This window comes from Zalophus californianus, chromosome 9 (assembly GCF_009762305.2).
Source record: "Zalophus californianus isolate mZalCal1 chromosome 9, mZalCal1.pri.v2, whole genome shotgun sequence".
In the NCBI taxonomy this organism is placed as follows: Eukaryota; Metazoa; Chordata; class Mammalia; order Carnivora; family Otariidae; genus Zalophus; species Zalophus californianus.
Genome location: NC_045603.1, coordinates 18,484,546 through 18,508,672, shown reverse-complemented (window position 1 = coordinate 18,508,672; position 24,127 = coordinate 18,484,546). Strand labels below are relative to the sequence as shown.

Genomic DNA, 24,127 nt, shown 5'->3' with positions numbered 1-24,127 from the left:
AGTTTTGGCAGAATTTGTTACACAGCAATACATAACCAATACAGGTTTGTTAAAACCTAAGTTACTGAGCCCATCCCCAGAGGTCCTGATTCACTATGTTGGTGGTGGCGGGGGGGGGGGGGGGGGCCAAGATCTGGAATTCTGTCAAGTTCCCAACTGATGATGCTGATTTGGAAGAACACATTGAGAAGACTGTTCTCTCTGAACCCAGGTTCTCACTGAGGACCCCACTTGCCCTAGAACCCTCTTGAGTGAGAGCTGTTTCATTTTGCTTCCTCTCTCTCTCTCTCTCACAGTCCATCATCTACTGGGCATTCCCTTCCATATCTCATCAACCCTCCCCCGCCCACTCTCCCTAGCTCAGAAAGTGATTCCATCTCTTCTCTATCTGGAAGGAAGCTGCCAGATAATCTTTTCCAGGATCCAATCTACTCTGTAATGATTAGGCTCTGATGAATTTGCCAATCCTATTGCTAAGAAAGGCTCTTTTCTCTCTCAGATACCTGACCCTCACAATTGAAAGCTGGCTTCCAAGGCCATTGTTTCTGAAATGCCATGTTAAAATTCCCTAACTTAGTCCCAAGGGGTAGAATGGGTAGAAAAGCAAGAACCCTCAAAAATGCAAAATGAATCATACATTTCAAAATGTTATCCCACATGGCAGATTGCATTACCAGCTCCCTGTATCCATGTTCACCTCTCCCTGTATTCATGCCCCTTTGCCATGTAATTTTTTCATAGCGCCCACTCAAAGCTGGACCCAGCCACATGACTTGCTTTGACCAATGGGAGGCTAGCAAATGCCATCACAAGCATAGATGCGAAGGTATTGCACTATTGGACTTGCTCACTCTTACCCTGTGTCATTACCGGAGCATATGTCTTGGCATGCCTGCTGGAGGCTAAAAGACACATAGGGCAGAGCCAAGTCACCATAGTCCTCCCAGTCAGTGCCATTCTAGATCAGCCAACAACCAACCAATCCCTGAGCCAAAATCAGCAGACCTGCCTAACAGACAGACTCACAGCTGAGCACCGGTGTGTGAGGGAGCCTTACTGAGATCAACCAGATCCAGACCATATCACCTAAAGCCCTCAAACACCTAAGCAACATAGTCACTATTATCAATTGTCTGTTACATATTTGATAAAATGATATGAGAAAACACTTTGCTCTAAAGGTAGATCCTGAATGAGATCCTATATATTTACCAGAATTTTATTTATAAAATTTGGTAAATTTATGGTTTATTAGAATTATAAAATATACACACATAGACCTAATCATCATGTAACCATTGTGCACTATAACTTCAAGTATCCATCACTGCATTCATGGGGAGTGGGGAGGGTGGACAAGGAGGTTTTGCTCCATGAGAGGGGATTTCTGCTAAATAATTGATGGATTTGAATCTCTGCACACAATGCGCCCGGAGACTGCTCCCCCTCTCTGAATACAATTAGAAGAAGGTACTGACCGCATCCCAGGTCAAGCAGCTTGGGTCATCATGGAAGGTTTCTCTCTCTCTCTCTCCAAAACATTGGTTTGTCCTGGATGAGAAGCAAACCTGCTCTGCCCTGGTTTCCTCAGAAGGAGTGACTGTAGGCCCTCTGCAACCAGCGGTAGACACCGAGCTGAGAAAGCACCTCTCAGCACTGGTGCTCTTGTCTGCAACCAGGGGACTATGAACCTGCAGACTCCAATGGTAGGAGATGCACTCTATTTCCCTTGGGTGCCTGCCCCTCAATAAATAGCATCTACTTGAAGAGCTCGGATGTCAAAAAGGCTTAACCTCATTTGTCTTATTTGAGCAGGACGAGACTAAGACATTTTGAAACTCGAAGCATTAGCAAGATCATGGGGCCCACTGCCAAGTGCCATTCAAAATAATATGTTTTTTAAGGCTGCAAAACTTCCTGTATGCTGGGATCTAGCTGTTCTGACTGCAAACTTTCTGACAAACTACAGAAAGCCCAACCTATTTGGATGGATTTTGTTTGTTTATTTGAGGGGGAGAGAGAAGTTGTTCTTTTGCTGGTTTTTAAAGCACATATTGAACTCTCCTCATCGGTAAATCAATCTATCTGCAGATTAGAAAAGACTGCAGGAAAGCTACAGTTTTGTTTTGTTTTTTATCTGGGCCTGGCAGATTGACCTGATGAGGGGCATCCACTTTAAAATGGAAACAATGTAGGGGTGCCTGGGTGGCTCAGTTGGTTAAGCGACTGCCTTCGGCTCAGGTTATGATCCTGGAGTCGCTGGATCGAGTCCCTGGATCAAGTCCCACATCGGGCTCCCTGCTCGGCAGGGAGTCTGCTTCTCCCTCTGACCCTCCCCCTTCTCATGTGCGCTCTCCCTCTCTCTCTCTCTCTCAAATAAATAAATAAATAAAAATCTTAAAAAATAAAATAAAATGGAAACAATGTACACCAACAGCAAACTTTCACTGATAAATACAAGATAGGTAAAGTTTCATGGGTGCTTTGGAAAACAACTGATTTCTGAATGTGATTGCATTTATAGGATAAAACTCTAACTGGTAATAGAAGTTCGGCCTATCAATGTTTACTTTGAATACTATTTTTACTTTATAACCTGCTAACCACCCTTCTGATTTTTTTTAGCCTGCTTTTACATCTTAATGAGATGTAATGTTCAGAAAAGCCTAAAATGCTAGCATTCAGAGAGGAGTTGATGTATAAAATAGAGTTTTCCTCCTCATAAATGGGGCCTGCCCTTCTGAATTCCAGACTTAGCCCCAACACAGCTTAGGACTCCCTGCGTTAAGAAAGGTGTTTATTCTCCAAAGAACTGTAAATGTAATGCATGTGATAGTTACTCATAGAATGGCTAAATAATTCCATCATCCAGAGAGAAAACTTCTAGAACGCAAACTGTGGGGTTGTTTCCTGATCAGATTTTTAAAGGTAAAATCCTCACTGTTCTTAACTCAGACCTCTCTCATTCTTGACAAAGAGGCAATCTCCTCATTCTTGGTGTTTAACAGGAGGCAACGACTTTGGAATTCTCCCCCATTTCAAGTGCCCGCAGAACCGCTCCTGTCTTTTACAAGCATCCAGAAGCCTCGTTGCAAAAACAAACCCTATGGGGAAAAAAAATGGTGGATGAATTCACCCGAAGTGCAAATTACCTCGAGACTCAGGCTCCCCTTTTCTGTAGAACTAACAAGTGAATCTTAAAGTCCAGACAAAAAAAAAAACCCCACTGAAGTGAGCCTTTGAGAGACATTTGTGCGGGTGAGGACAGCATTTTCATGGTAATTTGTTAATGTTCTTGCAGAGCAGGGGTAATTTACTGCAGTAAAATCCAGCTAATAGTCATAGAGATTTGAGGCCTTCGTCAGGGAGGGCGTGCACGCCCACAGGCTGCCTGCTGCCTGCAAGGCTCCCATAGCCACTCACAGATCCCCTGCTAAACTTTGTTACGGCTGGACCTGCTGGACACCCCTGCTCTGCCCACTTCCCCACCTTTCAGCCTCAGAGGCAGTGCCCAGCTGGGGTGAGAGAGAGCGGGAGCAAGGAGTTTGGGGAGAGGTCGGGCAGAAGGCTTGGTGTTCAGGACACTCAAACTCTGAGAGGTCTTAACCCGACAGCTCTCTTTTGGGGCAGTCTGTCAAGAACAAGACAAAAAAGATAAAAGGAATGATGCGTAAAAGACATCTATCAATACTATTCATTTTCTTTTCTGATTACGAAAAAGATTCCCATTCATTATAGGTTTTCAAAAAAACAAAAGACCCAAAAGGGGACAAAATCACCAGGAATTCTATCTAGACATCTTGATTCAGTTCCTTCCAGTCTTTCCTTTTTTTTTAAAGATTTTATTTATTTATTTGAGAGAGAAAACGTGCATGTGCAAAAGACAAGAGAGAGAGCGCACACAAGCAGGAAGAGTGGTAGAGGAGGACAGAGAAGCAGACTCCCCACTGAGCAAGGAGCCCAATGCATGCGATGCATGCGGGGCTGGATCCCAGGACCCCAGGATCATGACCTGAGCTGAAGGCAGATGCTTAACCAACTGAGCCACCCAGGAGCCCCCTTCCAGTCTTTTTCTATGCAGAATTTAATTACTCTATGCAACTTTATTGTGAATGAATCCTTTTTTTTTTTTTTTGAAAATAAGATTCTTATAGCCACCTAATATCATTGTCTGTATGCACTGTAAGTCATAGAATGTTCCTTTTAGAGGACCACAGCAGTGGCTCCCATTATTGCATAACTATAAATAACATTGTAGGGACCATCCGTGTACAGAAATCTTGGTCTCACACTCTTATCTATTTTATTAAGATGGATTCTCAAAAGGGATGAGTGGTATCAACAGATATGGACATGTCAGCGTACTTGGTACATAAAATCGAGTCAAACTGCTTTCCAGAAAAGCTGCAGCCATTACACAGAACAGGAGTCCCATATTAATGCCCTTCAGCCACATTCAGTTTTTAATATGTGCTCGTTTGACAGGCAAAATTACAGATGGAAAGTTACTTTTTCCGTTTATGGATACAAAATGCATTATGTATAGCTTGGTTTGCTCATAAAATTAACAAATCTGGCCCATTTGGGAAGGCATAAAATCAGTCACTGAGAACGGAAAGTGACCTCACAGAGCACATGATCTGCCAGGTGAAGTGGTTTGCCCAGGGTCATGCAAACATTTAGTGATGAACTTGGAACTAAAACCAGGAATTGTTCTAATTCCCACTCCATTGTTGTGAAGTACAGACTTTTAGTAAAAATAAAGCCTACTTTAAAATATGGAAAGAACAGAGAGATGGAGGGGAGTTTTGATGGTCATTAGATAAACTTTGTCCCCATTGACTGTCCACATCTTTACAGCAGTGCACGAGGCAAGCACTCCGGCACCCAGCAGCTCATCATCACCTTCCACCTCTCCCAGATGTTCCCTTTGGAGGAGAGGGGTCACAAAATGCGAATTTGTTTCTGAGTTAACCAGAGCCAGTTGTCAGGGGGAGCTCAGTCCATTCCGAAAATATCTCAAGTGACAATGTAAAATCAAATATCAATGACTCTTTCTTGCCTCTCTGTTTTTCCTCCCGAGTTGTCTGTGGCCCTTTTATGGCAAGAACATGAAAGTCATGGGCCTGACTGAAGACTCTCTATGATACCACCTTTCACATCTAAAACCACCTTTTAATTTCTGCATTCAAATGTCCTCTCCATCTGACCCTGTCGTGGCTTTAGAATGGAGTCACAAATTCTTCCTGATGCCAGGACATGTCTGTGTCCCTTCCCCTTGAATCTGGGCAAGACTTCTTTGACCAATAGAGCACAGGAGAAGGGATGCCACGTGATGCACGAGGCTAAGTGACAGAAGGCAATACGGCCTCCTCCTTACCTGCTGGGAACACTTGTGCTGGGAGATATGAGCCACCACATAAGTCTGACCACCCTGAGGCCACCATACAATGAAGAAATTCACATCACATGGGGAAACCACAGGTAGATGTGCTGACTGACCTAGCCTTCAAGTCATTCAGCCCAGATGCCAGGCAGAGGGAGTGAAGAAGTCTCCAGACCATTCCAGTATCCAGCCATTTGAGTCAACTTTGGCTTTCATGTCCTCCCAGATAATGCCCCAAGCATCATGGAACCGAAGCAAGCTATCCCCCTGTGCTTTGGCTGAATTCCTGGCTCACACAATTAATGGGCATAGTAGAATGATTGTTGTTTTATGTTTGAGGCATTTGTTGTGCACCAGTAAGTAGCTGAAATACAACCATCTTATTGCATTACTGCTATGATCAAAGGTTTGTGTCTGCCCCCCAAACTTCAAATTCATATGTTGAAATCCTAATGCCTAGTGCGATGGCCTTAGAAGATGGGACCCTTGAGAGGTGCTTAGGTCATGAGGAGTGTTATGAATGGAATTAGGGCTGTTATAAAAGAGGCCCCAGAGAGGTCCCCTCACACCACGTGAGGACACAGCAAGAAATCAGCAGTCCATAAGCCAGAGGAGGGCCCTCACCAGAACCCGATCATGCGGGCACCCTGATCTTGGACTTCAACCTCCAAAACTGTGAGAAGTAAATTTCTGTTGCTTACAATCCACCAGTCTGTGGTATTTTGTTATAACAGCCCTAATGGACTATTCTCCATCTCTTCCTTTTCCTCACACAGCCCATGAGCTACCATTTCCCCTACTTTCTCTCAAAAATCTCTGAGGATTGGCTTGGGGACATTTGTAACAATATTTAATATAAATATTGTTGATGGTTGCATTGAAAAAGAGACTTGGAAGTCACCCAGAACATGAGGGGACCTACAAATTGACTTTCCAGATAACATTAAAATGTCATATGTTTTCTCTGCTCTTTTTTTTTTTTTTTGTGATCCATTTCCCAGTTCCTGATGCTTATCCACATCTTGAATGTAGAGAATTTCCAGAAACTTCCCATACTCAATCAAGTAAACAACTAGCAGGGGTCAATTTCATTAAAAAAAAAAAAAAGCTACCACTTAGCTAAGTGCTATGCTAAACACTTCCCCACATTATCTTAGTATCTTGAGTGCATGAGTTAAGTCTTCTTAACCCATTTTACTGAAGAGGAAACTGTGGCTTAATGAGGCAAAGTAACACAGCTCCATAATGGTAGAGTCAAGATTTGAACCAGGAGTTATAGGGCCCCAGACCCAGGTGTTAACCACTATCAGTAGTTTTCAAGTCCTTTGGTCACATTCCATAGTAAGAAATGTATCTTCCATCATGACCAGTGAACACTGCCACACATAGATTACTGCAATAAAAGTGTCAGGAAACAATGAATACCTCATCATGTACACAGCACATTGACCTCTATTCTTTTCTGTTTATTTTCCATTTTTAAAAAGTAGGTAGTTGGGGTGCCTGGATGGCTCAGTCGTTAAGCATCTGCCTTCGGCTCAGGTCATGGTCCCAGGGTCCTGGGATGGAGCCCCACATCGGGCTCCCTGCTCAGTGGGGAGCCTGCTTCTCCCTCTCCCACTGCCCCTACTTGTGCTCTCGCTCTGTCTCGCTGTGTCTCTCTATGTCAAATAAATAAATAAAATCTTTAAAAAATAAATAAATGAATAAATAAAATGTAGGTAGTAACCCATCAAATCGATTGCATAGCCTGCTGCTAATTGTTTACAACACAGACACTACAAAATCATTGCACCTTCTCTAATTGGACTTAAAATCTGGGAAGTCATTACCCCAAGACCATTTTCTTCTTTTAAACTGAAGGTCACTACCCACAGATTAAAACCCAAAGTTTTCATTCAATTTTTTTTTTCATTAGAAACAAGCCTTAAAAGTTCTATCCATCAGGGAATACAAATCAAAACCACAATGAGCTACCACCTCACACCAGTCAGAATGGTTAAAATCAACAAGTCAGGAAACAACAAATGTTGGTGCAGATGCAGAGAAAGGGGAACCCTCTTACACTGTTGGTGAGGATGCAAACTGGTGCAGCCATTCTGGAAAACAGTATGGAGGTTCCTTAAAAGTTAAAAATAGGGCTACCCAATGATCCAGCAATTGCACTACTAGGTATTTATCCAAAGGACACAGACATAGTTATTCGAAGGGCTGAATGCACCCCAATGTTTCTAGCAGCAATGTCCACAGCAGAAAAAATATGGAAAGGGCCCAGATGTCCATCGACAGATGAATGGATAAAGAATATGTGGGGTGTGTGTGTGTGTGTGTGTGTGTGTGTATAAAATGATATAATGGAATATTACTCAGCCATCAAAAAGAATGAAGTCTTGCCATTTGCAATGACATGGATGGAACTAGAGGGTATTATGCTAAGCAAAATAAGTCAGTCAGATAAAGACAAATACTATACAATTTCATTCATATGTGGAATTTAAGAAACAAAACAGATGAACATAGGGGAAGGAAAGGAAAAATATAGTAAGATGAAAATTGAGAGGGAAGCAAACCGTAAGAGACACTGAACTCTAGGAAACAAACTGAGGGTTGCTTGAGGGGAGGTGTGTGGAGGGATGGGGTAACTGGGTGATGGACATTAAGGAGGGCACTTGATGTAATGAGCACTGGTGTTATATGCCACTGATGAATCACTAAATTCTACCGCTGAAACTAATAAGAAAAAAAAGTTCTATCCACCACTTTCCTTTGTAATGTGAGACTCTTCAGTAAAAAGCTCTACTGGGTACATTTAACAAACAATAAAATTAATGCTTCAGTTCTAGTTGCTGGACAGGAGTAAGATATAGGACAGATGTCCATCTCGGGTTTGCCTTTTTCCTCTCTTTCCAGAAGGGCACCAGCCACTGCCCCCAACAGGCTCGAGGGCACGGAACACTGTTGGCCCCTCTTTACTCCAGCTGTTCAAACCATCAGTGACTAGAGAGCTGTGACATGACTTCCTATGAGAAAATACACTGGACCAATGTCAGAAACTAGAATGAGGATGGTGGGAAGGTAACCCCAAGAATTGGGAGAAGATGCTGAAAGGTCATGAGGCAACACTGGGACTGGGGGGCCTTGGTGACCACAAACAAAGCACAATGGTGAAAAAAACAAAGACGCCACTGAAGAGAGAGGAGAATGGAGGACTCATTAGGGGGAGCAGAAGCCCTGTGCCCACCAGAGAGAGTCAAAGAGAAGCTGGTCCCTCACAGGGTAGCCAGTCCTGCTGGCTCTCTGGGAATTGGCTTTCCAATTCCAGGGACACATATACTCAAAATAAAGACCTATCTTTCTTCCTGAAAATTTGAAAGGCTTTTACTTCTTTGTGATCCAAAGATCCTTAATTAAAATGGATGCCAAAAATATTCTCACAGTGAGAACTGAGTGTGGGACAGCCACAGAGTCACAGACAAGAGACAGGACCTCCTAGAGGACTATTCCCATGCTTTTGCCTTTGGAAATATTAACGATATTAATGGCAAAGCCTTTTATTTAAATGATACAGGACTTTATAGTCCACAAAAAAACTGATGACACATAATCGTCTATAAAGTGGGGATAACAATATTACCTTCCTAATATTTTTGTTCACACTCATATTTCATACTCAGATGAAATGAGTAAACATATGAAAAATCCTTAGACTAGTACCTCCCACATGGTAGGTGCTCAATAAATAGGACTTGACTCTATGATCATACTGGAACGTGGGTAGACATTATAGAGTCATCTGAGAGGTAAAGAAATGGGACACTCGGAGAGACCCAGGGCCATGTTAAAATTTACACAGCTGATAAGTGGTAATTAAGGTCTTTGGGCTTTGTGTCCTCCATCTATTCATTCCACAGGTACTCGTGGAGTCCCAGGATCAGTGTCAGGCTCACACTCTACACAGTGACTATGAGGGATGCGATTTCTACATCCACAGTCAAATGCTCTTTCCCCAAGGCTTATGATGTGTCTACAATACAGGCATCAATTAAATAGTTGCTCTTGGTTTTATGCCCTGCAAAGGAGCTTAAATTAAGCTACAATACAGAGGCACATAATTATGCATGCATCTTTTAGTATCTTGAGAAATTATAGTTGGTGCCTCCTCTGTGCCTGTCCTCAGCCTCTTGGGGTCACTCTAGCATGGCACTGATGTGCTGTTTTGTAACTCTCTGGATAATTATCTGTCCCATGACTCAACCCAAGACTGTCAGCTCCCTAAGGACAAGAACTAGCCTTGGAGCAGCACTGAGTCAGTTGATTTTAATGGAATAAAAGGGTGCTTCTCATATCAGTGCAGCTGCCTTGGTTTTTCTTCATACTCAGATTGGCCCTGGTTTTTAGTGTCATGGAAAGTTTTTATTGCTTGGAGTTTTTTGAGTTTGTGTTTCCCCCCCCTCCCCCACCCATGGTGGGTTTTCTGTTGAAGAGGTACATAAAGCTCAATGGAATCTGAAGGAAATAGCCAGGAATTAAAATGACTTCCACCAAACCACCAGTAACACTTATGTACAATTCCCAAGCCCTGAGCTCTAGGGAGATGGAAGGCAGAAGAGAAAAGTAAGCAAAAGTGTAGAGAAAAGAGAAGGAAGTGAAGATGAAAGAGATAGTGGAATACAGTTCACAGCCATTCGGGCATGACAAAGCAAAATTAATTAAAAGTACCAAAAGGAGGAATTGTAAAATGCCATCTGTCCACACCTCTTTCCCACAAATCCAGAAGAAGGTCTGGCTGATTAGATAGACAGACAGGTAGATAGATGATAGAGAGAGAAAGAGAAAGAGAAAGAGAGAGAGAGAGAATATAGATATGTATATAGCAATAATAATTATTACATGTTATTTATTTACAAAATATATTATTATATATTATATGTATTAGAGAGAGAAACAGACACAGAGAAAGATCAAGAAATATTTATAAAAAATCAATGTGGAACCCTTTGAAATCTTTTATTAGAAGTAAACCTGATTCTAAAAACTCCTCTAATTCTACAAATGTAAAATCAGCCATGTTCAAAAAATCTATCAACCAGAAACATAGTTTTCACCTTTAAATAAAGCCACAACACTACTTTTGGTTGATTCAATTTTGCCCAAAGCAGATTTTTCTTCACCATGAACATATTTCATTCATATTAATTCCAAATAGAGCAATTTTGAGATTGAAATAGCTTTCCAGCAAAGCTAGAGTCTACAAAGTCAATAGTGCTAAATGTTAATGGATTCTGCCCTCATCAATTGGGGGTATGGGAAGGTGGCTGGATCATTTTGAAACTTCATAAAAACTTCATAGACGTCAAATATTGGGAGTTAACCGTGAAGAGGAGAAGGTTTAGAGACCCTCTAGATAAACTTTGCAAAGTTAGACTTCTCTCCTGGTTTACCTAAGACAAAGGATTCTCTGGGGGGAATACAGTAAATTTGAACTTTTGTGTGGCCCTTTTATTTGTACTTGTGTGTTTTAGCGAGCACCCTAGAATGGCAAATGCTTCCTCCTCGGTGGAACCATGTAGATTCAGAAAAAGCCATCTTCCATTGAGAAGACAATTGTCTTCTATAGAGACAAGAAACAAACGCCCATGACCCGGGTCACCTCCTCCCAGCAGGCTTTTGCTGCGGCTTCCTCTGAGCAAACACAACAAAGTCCGGAGCAGTCAATCCTGCTGCCCCCACACTGGGCCCCTGCAGTTGTGCTTTGCTATTTACCCTTCCTATTAATCTGTCAATGTTCTAGTCAAACATGCAAAACAATATGGTGGGTGCATAGTTTGATTGGCCATTGCTAAGTAACTTGGGCCAAAGATGAAGAAATAGAACTTCCACCCAACAAAATGTGAGGCCCAATTTGTAAGAAAATGTTCAACAATACCAGAGCATGACAATTTTTCAGGGTGGCTGTGATTTAGCATCCCCCTCACCAGAAAAGAGGGGTCCCTATAAATGACATTCTGCTCTAGAATCTAAAAATTCAGGTCATGTTGCTGCCCCTACCACTGTGGGATAAGACTGTCTGGGAGTTTTGTAGAAGAAGGTGCTTGTTAATGAACAGAGGGATTTGGTCTGGTACACAGGTGAGCCCCTGGCTAAAAACTGAAACATTCTTTGAACTGAAAAATGAGAGTCCTTGTTTCAACACTCCCTGAAACATGTGTATGCTACAATTTATAGCTCAATAGTTCCAAAATGTAATCCAAATTATCAAACATTATGAAACATATAGATAACAAGTAGCTCATTTCTTCACTCCACTTCCTCTTCTGCTAGCCCAGATGAAGCCTCAGAATCCTTCTCAACACAAAGGTCTAAGTAGCCACTCCCACTCCACTGGAATTAGTACAAAATATGGAAACTATTTGTCATTCTAGCCAGTGCTTGAGCCTCGAATGAACAAATGTATCAGAATATAAGATGTGTAGATGATAAAAAAAAAAATTGTCCCCTCCTAGTACTACAGAACATGCATTTTTCCCGCTGTGTGTTTTCAGAAACCAAATAGAATGGCAAGAGTAGCTAGCTTTTATGAATCTGGGGTACCAGGACCTAGTACAGCAAAGGGAAAGAAAAGATGGATATTGCAGTTAGGCTGACTTAGGGTCAAATTCCCTCGTTTACTATTTACTAGCTCCTTGAGCTCTGGCAAGTATTTAACTGTTCTGAGATATGCTTGTTCATCTATAAAACAGAGAAAATAAAAATTTATCATGTACAAGTGAGGACTTCTCAACTCCCATCTCTGTTCCATTTTCTCTGATGATTTACTTCTCCACAGACCACAGGCAGCTGTGGGCTCATATCCTTGGCAGTTTTTGACCCAAGAGAAAAAGGAAACTTCTCTTCCCAGCCTGAGCTCAAACACTGATGGGAAGAATTCTGACCAGCTTGACTGAGGTTATGTGTCAACCTCTGGACTCCCACTCTGATTGGTCCAAACAAGGTCACACAACCATCCATAGCCAGGGTATTGTGGTTGGGCTACCCCTAGAGCCACTCGGTGGGAGTGGGTAAGAGTAGTTTCCCAAAAGAAGTGCTGAGTAGGGGGAATACTTTTCTGGGGTAGACAAAACAGTAAATACACACTCTGTGATGTCACAGAGTGAGAAGATTAAATAAAATAATCCATGTAAGGGACTTAGCACCTGGCACTTAGTAAACATTTCCATAAATAGCAACAAAGATGATGATAATTATTACTGTCATCATTATTATCAATCTCTAGTCTCAAAAGTTACAATAGTAGGGGCATTCACAGAAACATACCTAGTGTTTCACATCGAGATCATCACTTACAGATGTTAGTTTTAATCTGGCTACTTAGATTATATGCTCAAATAGCACTCAGTGAAATAAGTGAATACTTATTGTACACTTTTTGTATACTTTGTCTTAATTTTGTACTTCAATTTGAATTCAACTAATAATTCAAATTATGGAGATTTCATTTTGCTCCAGCTCGCTGAAGTAAAGGATGAAAGTAAGAAACTGATTCACTCATGCATTTACTTGAGCTCTTATGTGCCAGGCACTGGGTTAGACACTGGGTGATACAGGGGAGCCAAAGTGATCAAGTCAGTTATAATAGAAGGGGCCAACTTTCCAGAAGGGAAGCTGGAGAGTAGTGAGAAGCACGATGGAGAACAATGAAACATAATAAGAGGTTGAAAGGCACAGAATGGACTTTAGGTAGAGGCAGGCCCTCTGAGGAAGGGACATCTGGGCAGACATTTGAACAAATTAAAGGGAACAGCCTTGAAGGGGATAGCATTCTACACTGAGGGAACAGTGAGTACTGAGTCTGGAGTGTGACAGCGTGGCCAGAGCAGAGTGAGCAGGTGAAGGGGATAGGAAGTGATGTTAAACAGCTTGCCCACCCTGTCCCCCCAGGATGTATATGTCCTAATCCCCAGAACCTGAGAAAATGTGACCTTGCATGGCAAGAGGGACTCCACAGATGTGATTAAGTTAAGGACATTGTGATGGGACATTATCCTAGATTATCCATGTGGGCCCAGTGTAATCACAAGGGTCCTTAAAAGGTTAAAAATGGAGGTAAAAGAGGGGGTTAGAGTAATGTGATATAAGGAAGACTCATTCTGATGTTACTGGCTTTGAAGATGGAATAAAAGTGACACAAGGCACAAAATGCAAGTAGCCTCTAGAAGTTGGAAAAGGCCAGGAAATAGAAAGTCTCCTAAAGTCTTCAGAAAGGAATGTAACCTTGCCAACACCTTGATTTTAACCCAGTAAGACCCATGGCAGACTTAGGACATACAGAACTGTAAAATAATAAATTTGTAGTTTCAAGCCACTAAGTTTGTGGTGATTTGTTACAGCAGCAATAGAAAACTATATGGTATCATTCTTAACATTACCAGAAAGTTAGTTTCTATCTTGAAAAACTTGTCAGGAACAACATCAGTTACTTTAAAGTGCATGCACATGCCCTACTCTAATGGTCTGGGGTCACCTTATAAATACACAAAAGAAAGAATGGTAAAGGAAACATGGGCTGTGTCTCCGGGTTTTCCTAGCCGAGGCATAATGTATCCCTAGGCTGGCAAATATATATATATATATTTTATAAGGGCATGTAAAATTATGCTATAATTCACAATAATGTGGATAAATATGGAAACTGAGAAAATGTTCCAAAATATAACAAATGGCACCAAATCAAGAATCAAAATTATTGGTTGAAATGAAGCTAAAAAATATAAAAGTGTATTATTGCTCATACACTACCTGCATCCTCATTGCAAAGGGTCTGATATGTAGTCAGCAAGAATGCTGCTTCTTTTCACATTGCTCCATAGTATGTCACTTAGACATCCATTTGGTGAGTTCAACTCCCTATAAATGATGAATGGAGAAAGAAAAGCAGGTTTACAATGATGCAACAATGGGGAAATCTGACATTTTTAAGATGTTGAGCCATCCTAACTATGAACATATTTCTTTCCAGGGATTATCAATAAAATTTTATACTATTTTGTATAAAGCTCATGACCACCTTTTGTAAGATATAATCCTAGGTACTGTTGGTTTTTTGTTTGGTTGGTTTTCGTTGTTTTGCATTATAAATGATATCTTTCAAATTAAATTTTTTCTAATAATTTCCAGAGTATAGAAATGTGATTCAAGGAGTGCCTGGGTGGCTCAGTCATTAAGCAGCTGCCTTCGGCTCAGGTCGTGGTCCCAGGGTCCTGGGATGGAGCCCTGCATCGGGCTCCCTGCTCAGCAGGAAGCCTGCTTCTCCCTCTCCCACTCCCCCTGCTTGTGTTCCCTCTCTCGCTGTGTCTCTCTCTGTCAAATAAATAAATAAAATTAAAAAAAAAAGAAAAAGAAATGTGATTCAATTTTATGCACTGTTTTTTAAAGATTTTATTTATTTATTTGACAGAGAGCATGAGGGGAGGGACAGAGGGAGAGGGAGAAGCAGGCTCCCCGCTGAGCAGGGCGCCCATCGTGGGGCTCAATCCCGGGACCCTGGGATCATGACCTGAGCTGAAGGCAGGCACTTAACCAACTGAGCCACCCAGGTTCCCCCAATTTTATACACTTTTAAAACAGCAAGCTAGTTCAACTATCATATTAATTCTGAATTATATGCCTGTAGATTATTTGGGGTTTTTGACATGAACAATTGCATCACCCGCTAATAGTGACAGCATTGTTTCTTCCTTTCAATTCTTTATACTTTAAATTTCTTATCTTATTTCACTAGCTGACATCTCTAAAATAGTGTTGAACAGCTGTGGTAATAGTGGACATCTGTGTTTTTCCCACAGACAGATTTATTATTTATTTACTAAAGCAAATAAGTGTTGCTTGCACAGGCCCCTGTGAGCTCTAGGAATCATTAAGTTTTACAGAATATTGTAGGTAGAGAGGGAAAGCCTAGTGAAATTGAGAAACACTTTCAACAGATTGCTATAAAAGGTTTTAAAATGACAAAACCAAACGTACTCTTACCATATGATCCAGCACTCATGCTTCTTGGTATTTACTCAAAGAGGTTAAAAACAAAAACAAACAAACAACAACAACAACAAAAAAAAAGAGGTTAAAAACATGTCCATATGAAAACCTGCACATGGATGGATGTTTATAACAGCTTTGTTGATAATGGTCAAAACTTGGAAGCAAACAAGGTGTCCTTCAATAGGCAAGTGGTTTATTATAGTATGATATATCCAGAAAATGAAATATTATTCATCAATAAAAAGAATTAAACTATCAAGTCATGAAAAAACATGGAGGAACCTTAAATGTCTATTATTAAGGGAAAGAAAACCAATCTGAAAAGGCTACTTACTGAGATTTCAACTATATGCCCTACATATGACATTCTGGAACAGGCAAAACTACGGAGACAGTAAAAAGATAGTGGTCACCAGGGATTGGTGGGGATGGGATGAGTAGCCAGAGCACAGAGGATTTGGGGGGCAGTGAAAATGCTCTATATCATACCATCATGTTGGACACGTGTCTTTATACATTTGTCCAAACCCATAGAACATACCACACCAAGAGTGAACCCTAATGGGAACTATAGACTTTGTGCGACAATGATGTGTCATTGTAGGTTCATCGATTAAAACAACTGCACAAGTCAGGTGGAGGACATTGACCATGGGGGAGGCCAGGCTTTTGTGTGGTCAGGTATATCGGATATCTCTGTACCTACTTTCCAGTTCTGCTATGGACCTAAAACTACCAAAGACCTAAAGGTCTCAAAATGAAATGACCTAAATCTCTAAGTCTCTAATTTTTTGTGTGTTTTATTGTCATCTTCGTTTTGGTACATATTTTTTAATTATAGTATTGAGGCTTGAACTATGAAGTACTTCAATCAAAAGGAAGTTAAGACAGGAAATTGCATGCAAAGGTGCTGGAAAAGAAAAGAAGAGGTATGTGGAGTTGCAAAAAATTAGTGGAGGTGATATTGACACGTGAGAAGGTGTTAACCATCAGGGAATGGGGCTCCCAAAACAACATAAGCTTCAGCCTTTACAAAAGTTATATATGCCTGATTATTCCTGATGTAAACAGGAATTTATACAACATTTCTACCACCATATACAATGTTTGCTGTATTTTTTATTTACTTATTTATTCTTTGTAGATTGCTTTATCAGGTTAAATAAATTCCCTTCTATTTCCATTTTGCAAAGACTTTGGGGGGTTGGGGTGGGTTGTTTGTTTGCTGTTTAATTAGAAAGAAATGGTGAATTTTATTGAATGTCTTCTCTACATCTGGTAAGATGATCATTTTTTTCCTTTTAATTTGTTAAAATGATGTTACATTAATCAAATTTCCAATATTAAACCAACTGGACCTTCATGGAATAAAAACAACTTGGTCTTTTTAGCATATGGCTGGATTTTGTCTGTTAATATTTTGTCTTAATTTAGTTTTATTTCTTTAACGATCATGTTGAAATTGACTTTTTCCCCCCTTATAATGTCCTTACCTTGCTTTGTTATCAAGTTATGTAAGCCTCATAAAATGACTTGGAGAATATTCTCTTTTTCTGGTTGCTGACAGACTTTGCATAGGATTGAAACACCTGCCCCTTAAATATTTGGATGACTATATTGGTAAAACCATCTTCTTCTGATGTTTTTCCTGTGGGAAAATTTTTAGCTACTCATTTATTTAATGATTATAGGGCTATTTATGTTTTCTATTTCTTTTGAGTCCATTTTGGTAAATTTTGTTTTTCTAAGAAACTTTTATTTTTTAACTTTCCAAATTTGACACTGAGGAGTATGTAATATCCACCTGTGTTTTTAATCTATTCAGTATATGTTCTTTTTATAATTCTTAATGTTATTTATATTGTATTTCTCTCTTTTTTCTTGACAAATCTTGCCAGAGGCTGATCAATTTTGTTATCCTTTTCAAAGAGCCAATTTTTACTTTTATTGATCCTATTTATATGTTTATTTTCTGATATATTAATTTTTATTGTTTCTTTTAAATTATTGTCTTTTTATGTATTTTGGGAGTTTATTCTGTTCTTAACTCATTGATACTCGGTTTTTAAAATATTTTATCCAGCATATTTGGTTAGTTTAGATAAATAATATGGGATAATTAGTCTACAGTTTCCTTAGAAATAGAAAACCCTTATTATATATTTCAACTTATCTTTATTAATATCTTTAATAATTAAATTTTGTACTCTTATTTGGCATCCAATTAGTTAATTCAACATGATCTATACTGTGGAACTTCTAATTCTTTAAAACATTGAAAGAACTCATTTGTAAAACTGGGCTCAGAGCCTTTTTCAGAGTTAATTATCTGAAAACATCTTTCATTTTCATCATGACTGCTGTTCTAGCTAGGTCTTCCATCTCCTTTTGAGTTAATTTTAATTATTTTGCCTATTAATACAATATAATAATTTTGTTGAGGCTTTTGGATGTGTCACCACAAAATTCTACATAGTGTTTTCTTATATTTTATTTTTTTTAAAGATTTTATTTATTTGAGAGAGAGAGAATGAGACACAGAGAGCATGAGAGGGAAGAGGGTCAGAGGGAGAAGCAGACTCCCTGCTGAGCAAGGAGCCCAATGTGCGACTCGATCCCGGGACTCCAGGATCATGACCTGAGCCGAAGGCGGTCGCTTAACCAACTGAGCCACCCAGGCGCCCATTATATTTTAAATCTTTACGTGTACTATAGCAAGAGGAAACTGGTTTATCCATTCTATTTCCTTGGAATTATAGGTATAGTAGCTTCTATTCCACTTCTCAAGAGAAAATTTAGAAACAAACACCCCTCCCCTCAAGAAATAATTGGGCTAAATTTACCAGTAGTTACACAATTTAAAAAATAATAAGGGGGGGGCCTGGGTGGCTCAGTTGTTGGGCATCTGCCTTCGGCTCAGGTCATGATCCCAGGGTCCTGGGATCGAGTCCCGCATCAGGCTCCCTGCTCAGCGGGAAGCCTGTTTCTCCTTCTCCCACTCCCCCTGCTTGTGTTCCCTCTCTCGCTGTGTGTCTCTCTGTCAAATAAATAAATAAAATCTTTAAAAAAAAAAAGGAATAAGGGTATATCTCTCACTCTGTGTCTTTATCTTGCTTCCTCTTCTTTTTTTTTTTTAAGACTTTTATTTATTTGTCAGAGAGAGAGAGCACAAGCAGGGGGAGCCGCAGGCAGAGAGAGAAGCAGACTTCCTGCTGAGCAATGAGCCCGATGTGAGACTTGATTCCAGGACCCTGGGATCATGACCTGGGCCAAAGGCAGACGCTTAACTGACTGAGCCACCCAGTCTTCCCATTTGTTTCCTCTTCTGCCTTCTTGTGTCCAGACAGTGCAGACCTGATTTCTGGCAAGCTCCTGATTTCTATATGGTGAGCAGAATTGACACACTTTGACAATGTGCCTGCCAGTCACTATTTTATCTACTCAGCTTCTCCACCATGACTTGTGAGTTATCTTCAGTCAATTCAGACTGGAGAGAGTAGGAAACACATGCTAGCTTAAAAAGTCAAGCCTCAATCCCCAATTCATTTTTACCAGGGAGCTCTTTACCTGAGAGAGTCCTGTGGCCTACATTAACAGAGCTGATAAGTTGATGCAAAACAGATGTTTACTGTCTGAAGCAGGACTCTGAAGGGGAGGAAGGAATTTTTGACTTCCCAAACATAACCCCTAACATATTAGAGACCTCTTTTCATTCTCAGTTTTATGTGTTTGTGGTTTGTCCTTTTTTCTTAAATCACCTTTCCAGCAATTTGTATGTCATTGTTGTTTCACAGTCTAAGATAGGAGATTCAGTCTGGATCAAAAGCAACTGTAAAGACCTCAAGTGCATAGCTTTATAGCTCTTCCCTCTAATATTACTCTAGTCACATATTACAGCTTCTTAACATGAACTTGCTTCCCCCAGCCACCTTCTCTCCCTCTAACAAATTATGTCTGCCCCCGGACCAGGTTTCATAGCTTCTGCTTATTCACATCCACCATTTGATCATGATCCTTAATGGTTCTTCCTCCAGCTCATAATTTTTCAGCAACTCCTCTGATGCTAACCACCAGCTGTCTCAGGATATTCAGGTGGGATTCAGAAGGCAGGGAATCTTACTAGCCCACTCATGCCTTCACACCAAGCCACATCACTGATCCTGAAAAGCCTAGGGAAACAGCCCAGGACCAGTCAAGTGTCTGTTCCTAAGCCTACCATCTCCTTTTGCCCTCCTCAATAACAGCTCAAAATTAACACATTGCGACAGAATTCTTGATTCATACTCTTTTTCAGTCCTTAATGTCCATAATGTGACATCCCTATCTCTATAATGTGCCATCTGGCAAGTTGTTCAGACCTATGTGTTCTCCTTGGTTTCTCCCTTTCCCCCATCATCTCACTCACAAACTCTCATTCATCACGTCTTATCGTTCTTTCTCTAAGGTAGGTCCCAAATCCATCCATTCTCTCAATTTCCATTAGCATCTCCTTAATCCAGGACACCATTATTTCCTATCTGGATTATTACAACAGCCTTCTAACAGCTCCCTAACCAGCTATTACATTTCCAATTCTTTCCATCATTCTATCCACATTCCTCAGAGCAGCAGTAATGATCTTTTTAAAATATACATTCAATTATACAGCACCCTCACTTAAAATCCTTCAGTAGCTCCCTATTTCCCTTAGAATAAAATCCAGTCTTTTCTCATGACTGACAGAGCTTCCCATGATCTGGTCCTGACTAATGTCTCCACCTGATCTCACAGTATGCTGTCCCCACTCACAGTGTGCCAGGCATACCAGCCTTCTCCCAGTGACTCAGGACCCCTGAAGGTCTTTCCTGCCTTAGGGCCTCTGCACAGGCCTCTGCTTGCTTGCTCCTCCCTCTGTTCCTTCCCACTTGTTTTAGACAGGTGATCTTCTCTGAAGAGTCTGTCCTTGGCCACCCTGTCCAAAGGAAGTTTCCCCTGACTTGAATGTAATTCTTTATGTCACTGCCTTGTGCTTTCACGTTTTGCCTGTCCCCCTAAATTATAGGGAAAGAAACTATGAAAAACAACAGAGAGAGAGAGCAAAAGCCATAAGAGAAGTCAAGAAAACAAAACTTCAAAAAATAAGAGAAGGGGGAGGAAGCAAGAAATTGAAAGGAAATTGACATAAAGTTACCAAACTCCTTGGAGAAAAAATGTTCACAAAATTATTAGTAAACACAAATGTTGTGCACCCCTCAAGTGAGCATTCTGAACACTTCTTTCTAAGTCTGATGAAATGATTTCTAGGTTTCTTGCCTTCAAGATTTATGTAAGTCAATCTTCCTTGAATTCTGGCAACTACCATATTCTCTAGTTTGATAACTTATCAAAAGGAAAGTTCAAAATGAGTTAGAAGCATTTGAAGAAGTCATTAGGAGCCACTAGAAGAGGCTAACGCTTCTTTTCTCATTGTGAGTTTGCATAGCAAGCATCCAAGACAAGTTTCAAAATAAAACAACCCTCCCTTAGGGCCATGGGTACATGAGGCATCATTTCCCCACAATAGCCTGACCCTTTCGCCTGCCTTTGTCCTCTGCAATGCCTCTTTGTAAATCACAGGTGTTTGTGGGCATAAAGCCCATCAGAAGGGAGTTTCTTGTGAAGAGTTCTTTCTTTGCCACTTGTTCTAAACCTGTTCAGAGAGTGCTCCATGCCTTAAACCAAATCTCCATAAAAATCAAGAAACAAGAAGTTTTCTGTATTCCTGCCCAGCAGCCGCACTATGACATTAGCTTCGACAGCTTTGTGACCCGGTATTATTCCAACTTTATTCACTAGTCTCTTTTTCTCTTTCTCTCTCTATTCCTTTTTTTAAAGCCTATTGGCATTTTTTTTATCTACTGTAAAATAAAAAGGAGGAGGATGGTGTTTTTTTTTTTTTAAAAAAAAGCACCCTATGTGGCAGCTAGAAAAAGCTATCTACAGTTACTGTAGTAATGGTTTCAAAAAACACCTGCAAATCAAAGAAAGACACCATAGCAGTGTCTTCAGTGTTGTTTTTTGTGGGGTTTTTTTCTTCCCTTAAAGTTCCTTCTTGGCCATTCTAGGGTAGGCTCGGGAATGAATTTATGTGACAGCTATGAACTTAGTATTAAAATTGTGAATAGTGCCTAGCAGTTTTCATGCCCTTACTATAAGATCGCCTCAATTTGCCACACAGCGGTGAATAGGGTAAGGGGGGGGGAGGTGTCAAATGAATGGGAGGAAGAGGGTATGTGAATGGGAGGGTTTCCCTAGAGGGAGCAGCACAGCAGTCACGGGGAAGAGTGATTTATTTTTGAAATTCCAGGAAGAAAGGCCAAGAGAAGCTGCCTAAGAGATCCTGAAGCATGGGGTGGGGGGTGTAAGATAAATAATACGTCTGTCCACATTTAGCAAGTGTCAGCGCCAACTCTAGAAGCAGGGACCGGGCAAGGGCGAGGGGGGAGGTGAGATGGTAAATCCATTCCTCTGGTCTTCCAAGATTGAATATTAAATGCCAGCAGGGAGCAGATGCGGGTAGGGGCTTCAGACTGGGGGTAAGGGCACGGAAGGAGGGGGTTAAGCGTTTATCTCAATGGAAATTAACCACTTGGGGAGCATTAGGAGAGAGCCGGAGCAGGCTGGGCGGGGGAGAAGTGTCTCTCAGTGAGTTTAAAGAGAGGAACTTTTCTGGTGCAGGGATTTGGGGAGGGCGTTCAGAAAGCCGAGGTGCACCCGGCCGCAGAGAGCAAGGTGGGACGTGCCCTCGGCCGCCCCCGTGGCCCCGCCCCCACCCCGTATTAGCATGCGGGCAGCAGAGGGCCAGCCGGGCGGGGGAGGGCGGCAGTGGGATCGCCGCGCGGGGCGCATTGTGGGCAGCGCTCGCCTCCGCGGGGGACCATCTGCTCGCTGTCAATGCATCACCTGCTCGTCTGGGCCGTCGCCGGGGCAACGCGGGGCGGGGGATTAAGGATCGTGTGCGTCTGGGTTCGGGCGGCGGCGGCGGGGGCGGGGCGCTCCTCGGCCGCCCCGGGCCTGGGACGGTAGGCCAGGCGGAGGGGGCCCGCGACCACAGTGGCTGGCTCAGCCGTTCGCCGCTCCCCTCCGGCTTTGCAAAGACAGCCGAGCCGCCTTCACTCGCGGAGGTGGCTGGTGTCCGGAGGGGGAGCAGACAGCAAAAGATCCAGCCGTTTGAACCCACCCAGAAAGCGAGAACTGTGATCCTCGGATCTACCTGGAGCTTCTTGGGCCATGTCCCAGGACCGGCGTCTGCAGCCTCCTGCGGGGAAACTGATCCGCCCAACCCGGTCCCTGGAACCGTTCTGAGCAACGCCCCCGCAACGCCGTTCTGAGCGCCCCGCAGTCGTTGGGCAACCACAATGGGGTGCGCATGGCGGGTAGACCCTCCCTGGTTCCTGTCACCTACGTTACAGATAACTTCCCCACCTCTCATCTGATATTTTGTTCTGCCGCCCAACGCTCAGGCTGGGGGAGCCTTTGACATCAGACTATGAGTGACACTTGTTCTTTGGGGGAGGATTGTCCCAAGATTTATCAAAACGGGTTTATTTTCCATGGAGAAAGTGGTTCTGAGGTCCTGAAATCCCCTTTCCACCTATTCCTGTTCCTCTCCCTCGAAATAATTTTGAACCCAGGAGTACAACGAGCGATGTAGCCAACAGCAGGGGGCAGAGCGAGGCTGTGGATGGAAACAAGTGTCCCCTTTGGGATTACATTTGCTCCAGAGTCACCAACAAAGGTCCTTCCTATCTGCCGAAGGATTCCGTGCCCCTTAAACTCCCTTACCTAAGTTTTCCATGGACTCCACAGAAGCAAGGCGTTATTAAGCTTTAATCACAGCTGGTAATATATCATGTTTTCTTTCTGGGCCGGCTAAGTACTGTTATTCCCCTGCAGAATAACCTGAAGCAGCGAAAAAGTTGAGATTCACCAAATCCCAGGCTGGACCTCCCAGACCCATATCTAAAACATTTCCAGTCCGGTAAAATCCCAGCTTGTTTCTAAAGATTTGAGTCAAGAAAATCCCAAACCTGTCTTGTTAGATCTCATTCCAGGGGCTGGCGACTCTTGAGAATCAGCAGTCTTTCTCTGACTAATTTAGTCACTCCAACCCTTTTCCTACAGTTCTGTTTTCTGAAGAAACAGGGAAATTGACCTCTTTTCCAGTAAACCCTTTGTGTTGAAGAAATCATTAAACTGTCCATTAACCTTCTCAAATTTTCATCTGTCTTTGATTCCAGCCATTTTTCTCTTCTTTAACCAAACCCTTATTTAAAGTTACACTAAATACAAGTTGATAATATCTATCTTATGTATTTCTCCAACTAAAATCTCAAAATCATCAAATACAATTTCTCTCATCCTTTTATGATTTCTGGATATGAACATAAAAATTAGACTAATTTCATGATTAAAATTACAGTTTTAAAATTTACTGTTGCCACCATTTATTTGCTCTTCCTATCATTTATATGCAAGCAAAGAACGTCAACTCTACAAATACACATGTGTTTTGACATAACAGATGAAGGAAAAAAAAAATAAGTATGTAATGTATTAACTTGCTCGAAAGATAAAGAAAATTCTACCCATCCAAAACTGCTGTTAATTGTGACTTTCATGGATTAAAGTTGAGAGTTCTGAGAAGGCAGGCTCTTTGATTCACAAGGTATAGCTGTCCTTGGAACA

General features: G+C 41.5%; 1 protein-coding gene across 6 annotated transcripts in view; it reads right to left on the bottom strand.

The window, feature by feature from the left end:
* Positions 1-23,683, bottom strand: part of C9H12orf42 (chromosome 9 C12orf42 homolog) — a 145,733-nt gene extending 122,050 nt beyond the window's left edge. For 5 of the 6 annotated variants that reach the window (XM_035729275.1, XM_027594011.2, XM_035729272.1 and 2 more), the window contains exons 1-2: positions 22,653-23,683; positions 14,183-14,290 (exon numbers count right to left, since the gene is read on the bottom strand). In XM_035729275.1, the coding sequence (XP_035585168.1) occupies positions 14,183-14,194 (12 nt within the window). In that variant the 5' untranslated portion in view covers positions 14,195-14,290; positions 22,653-23,683. Of the gene's footprint in view, positions 1-14,182; positions 14,291-22,619 lie in introns of all 6 variants that reach the window. The other variant, XM_035729273.1, reaches the window with a different exon arrangement.
* Positions 23,684-24,127: the final 444 nt, after the last annotated feature.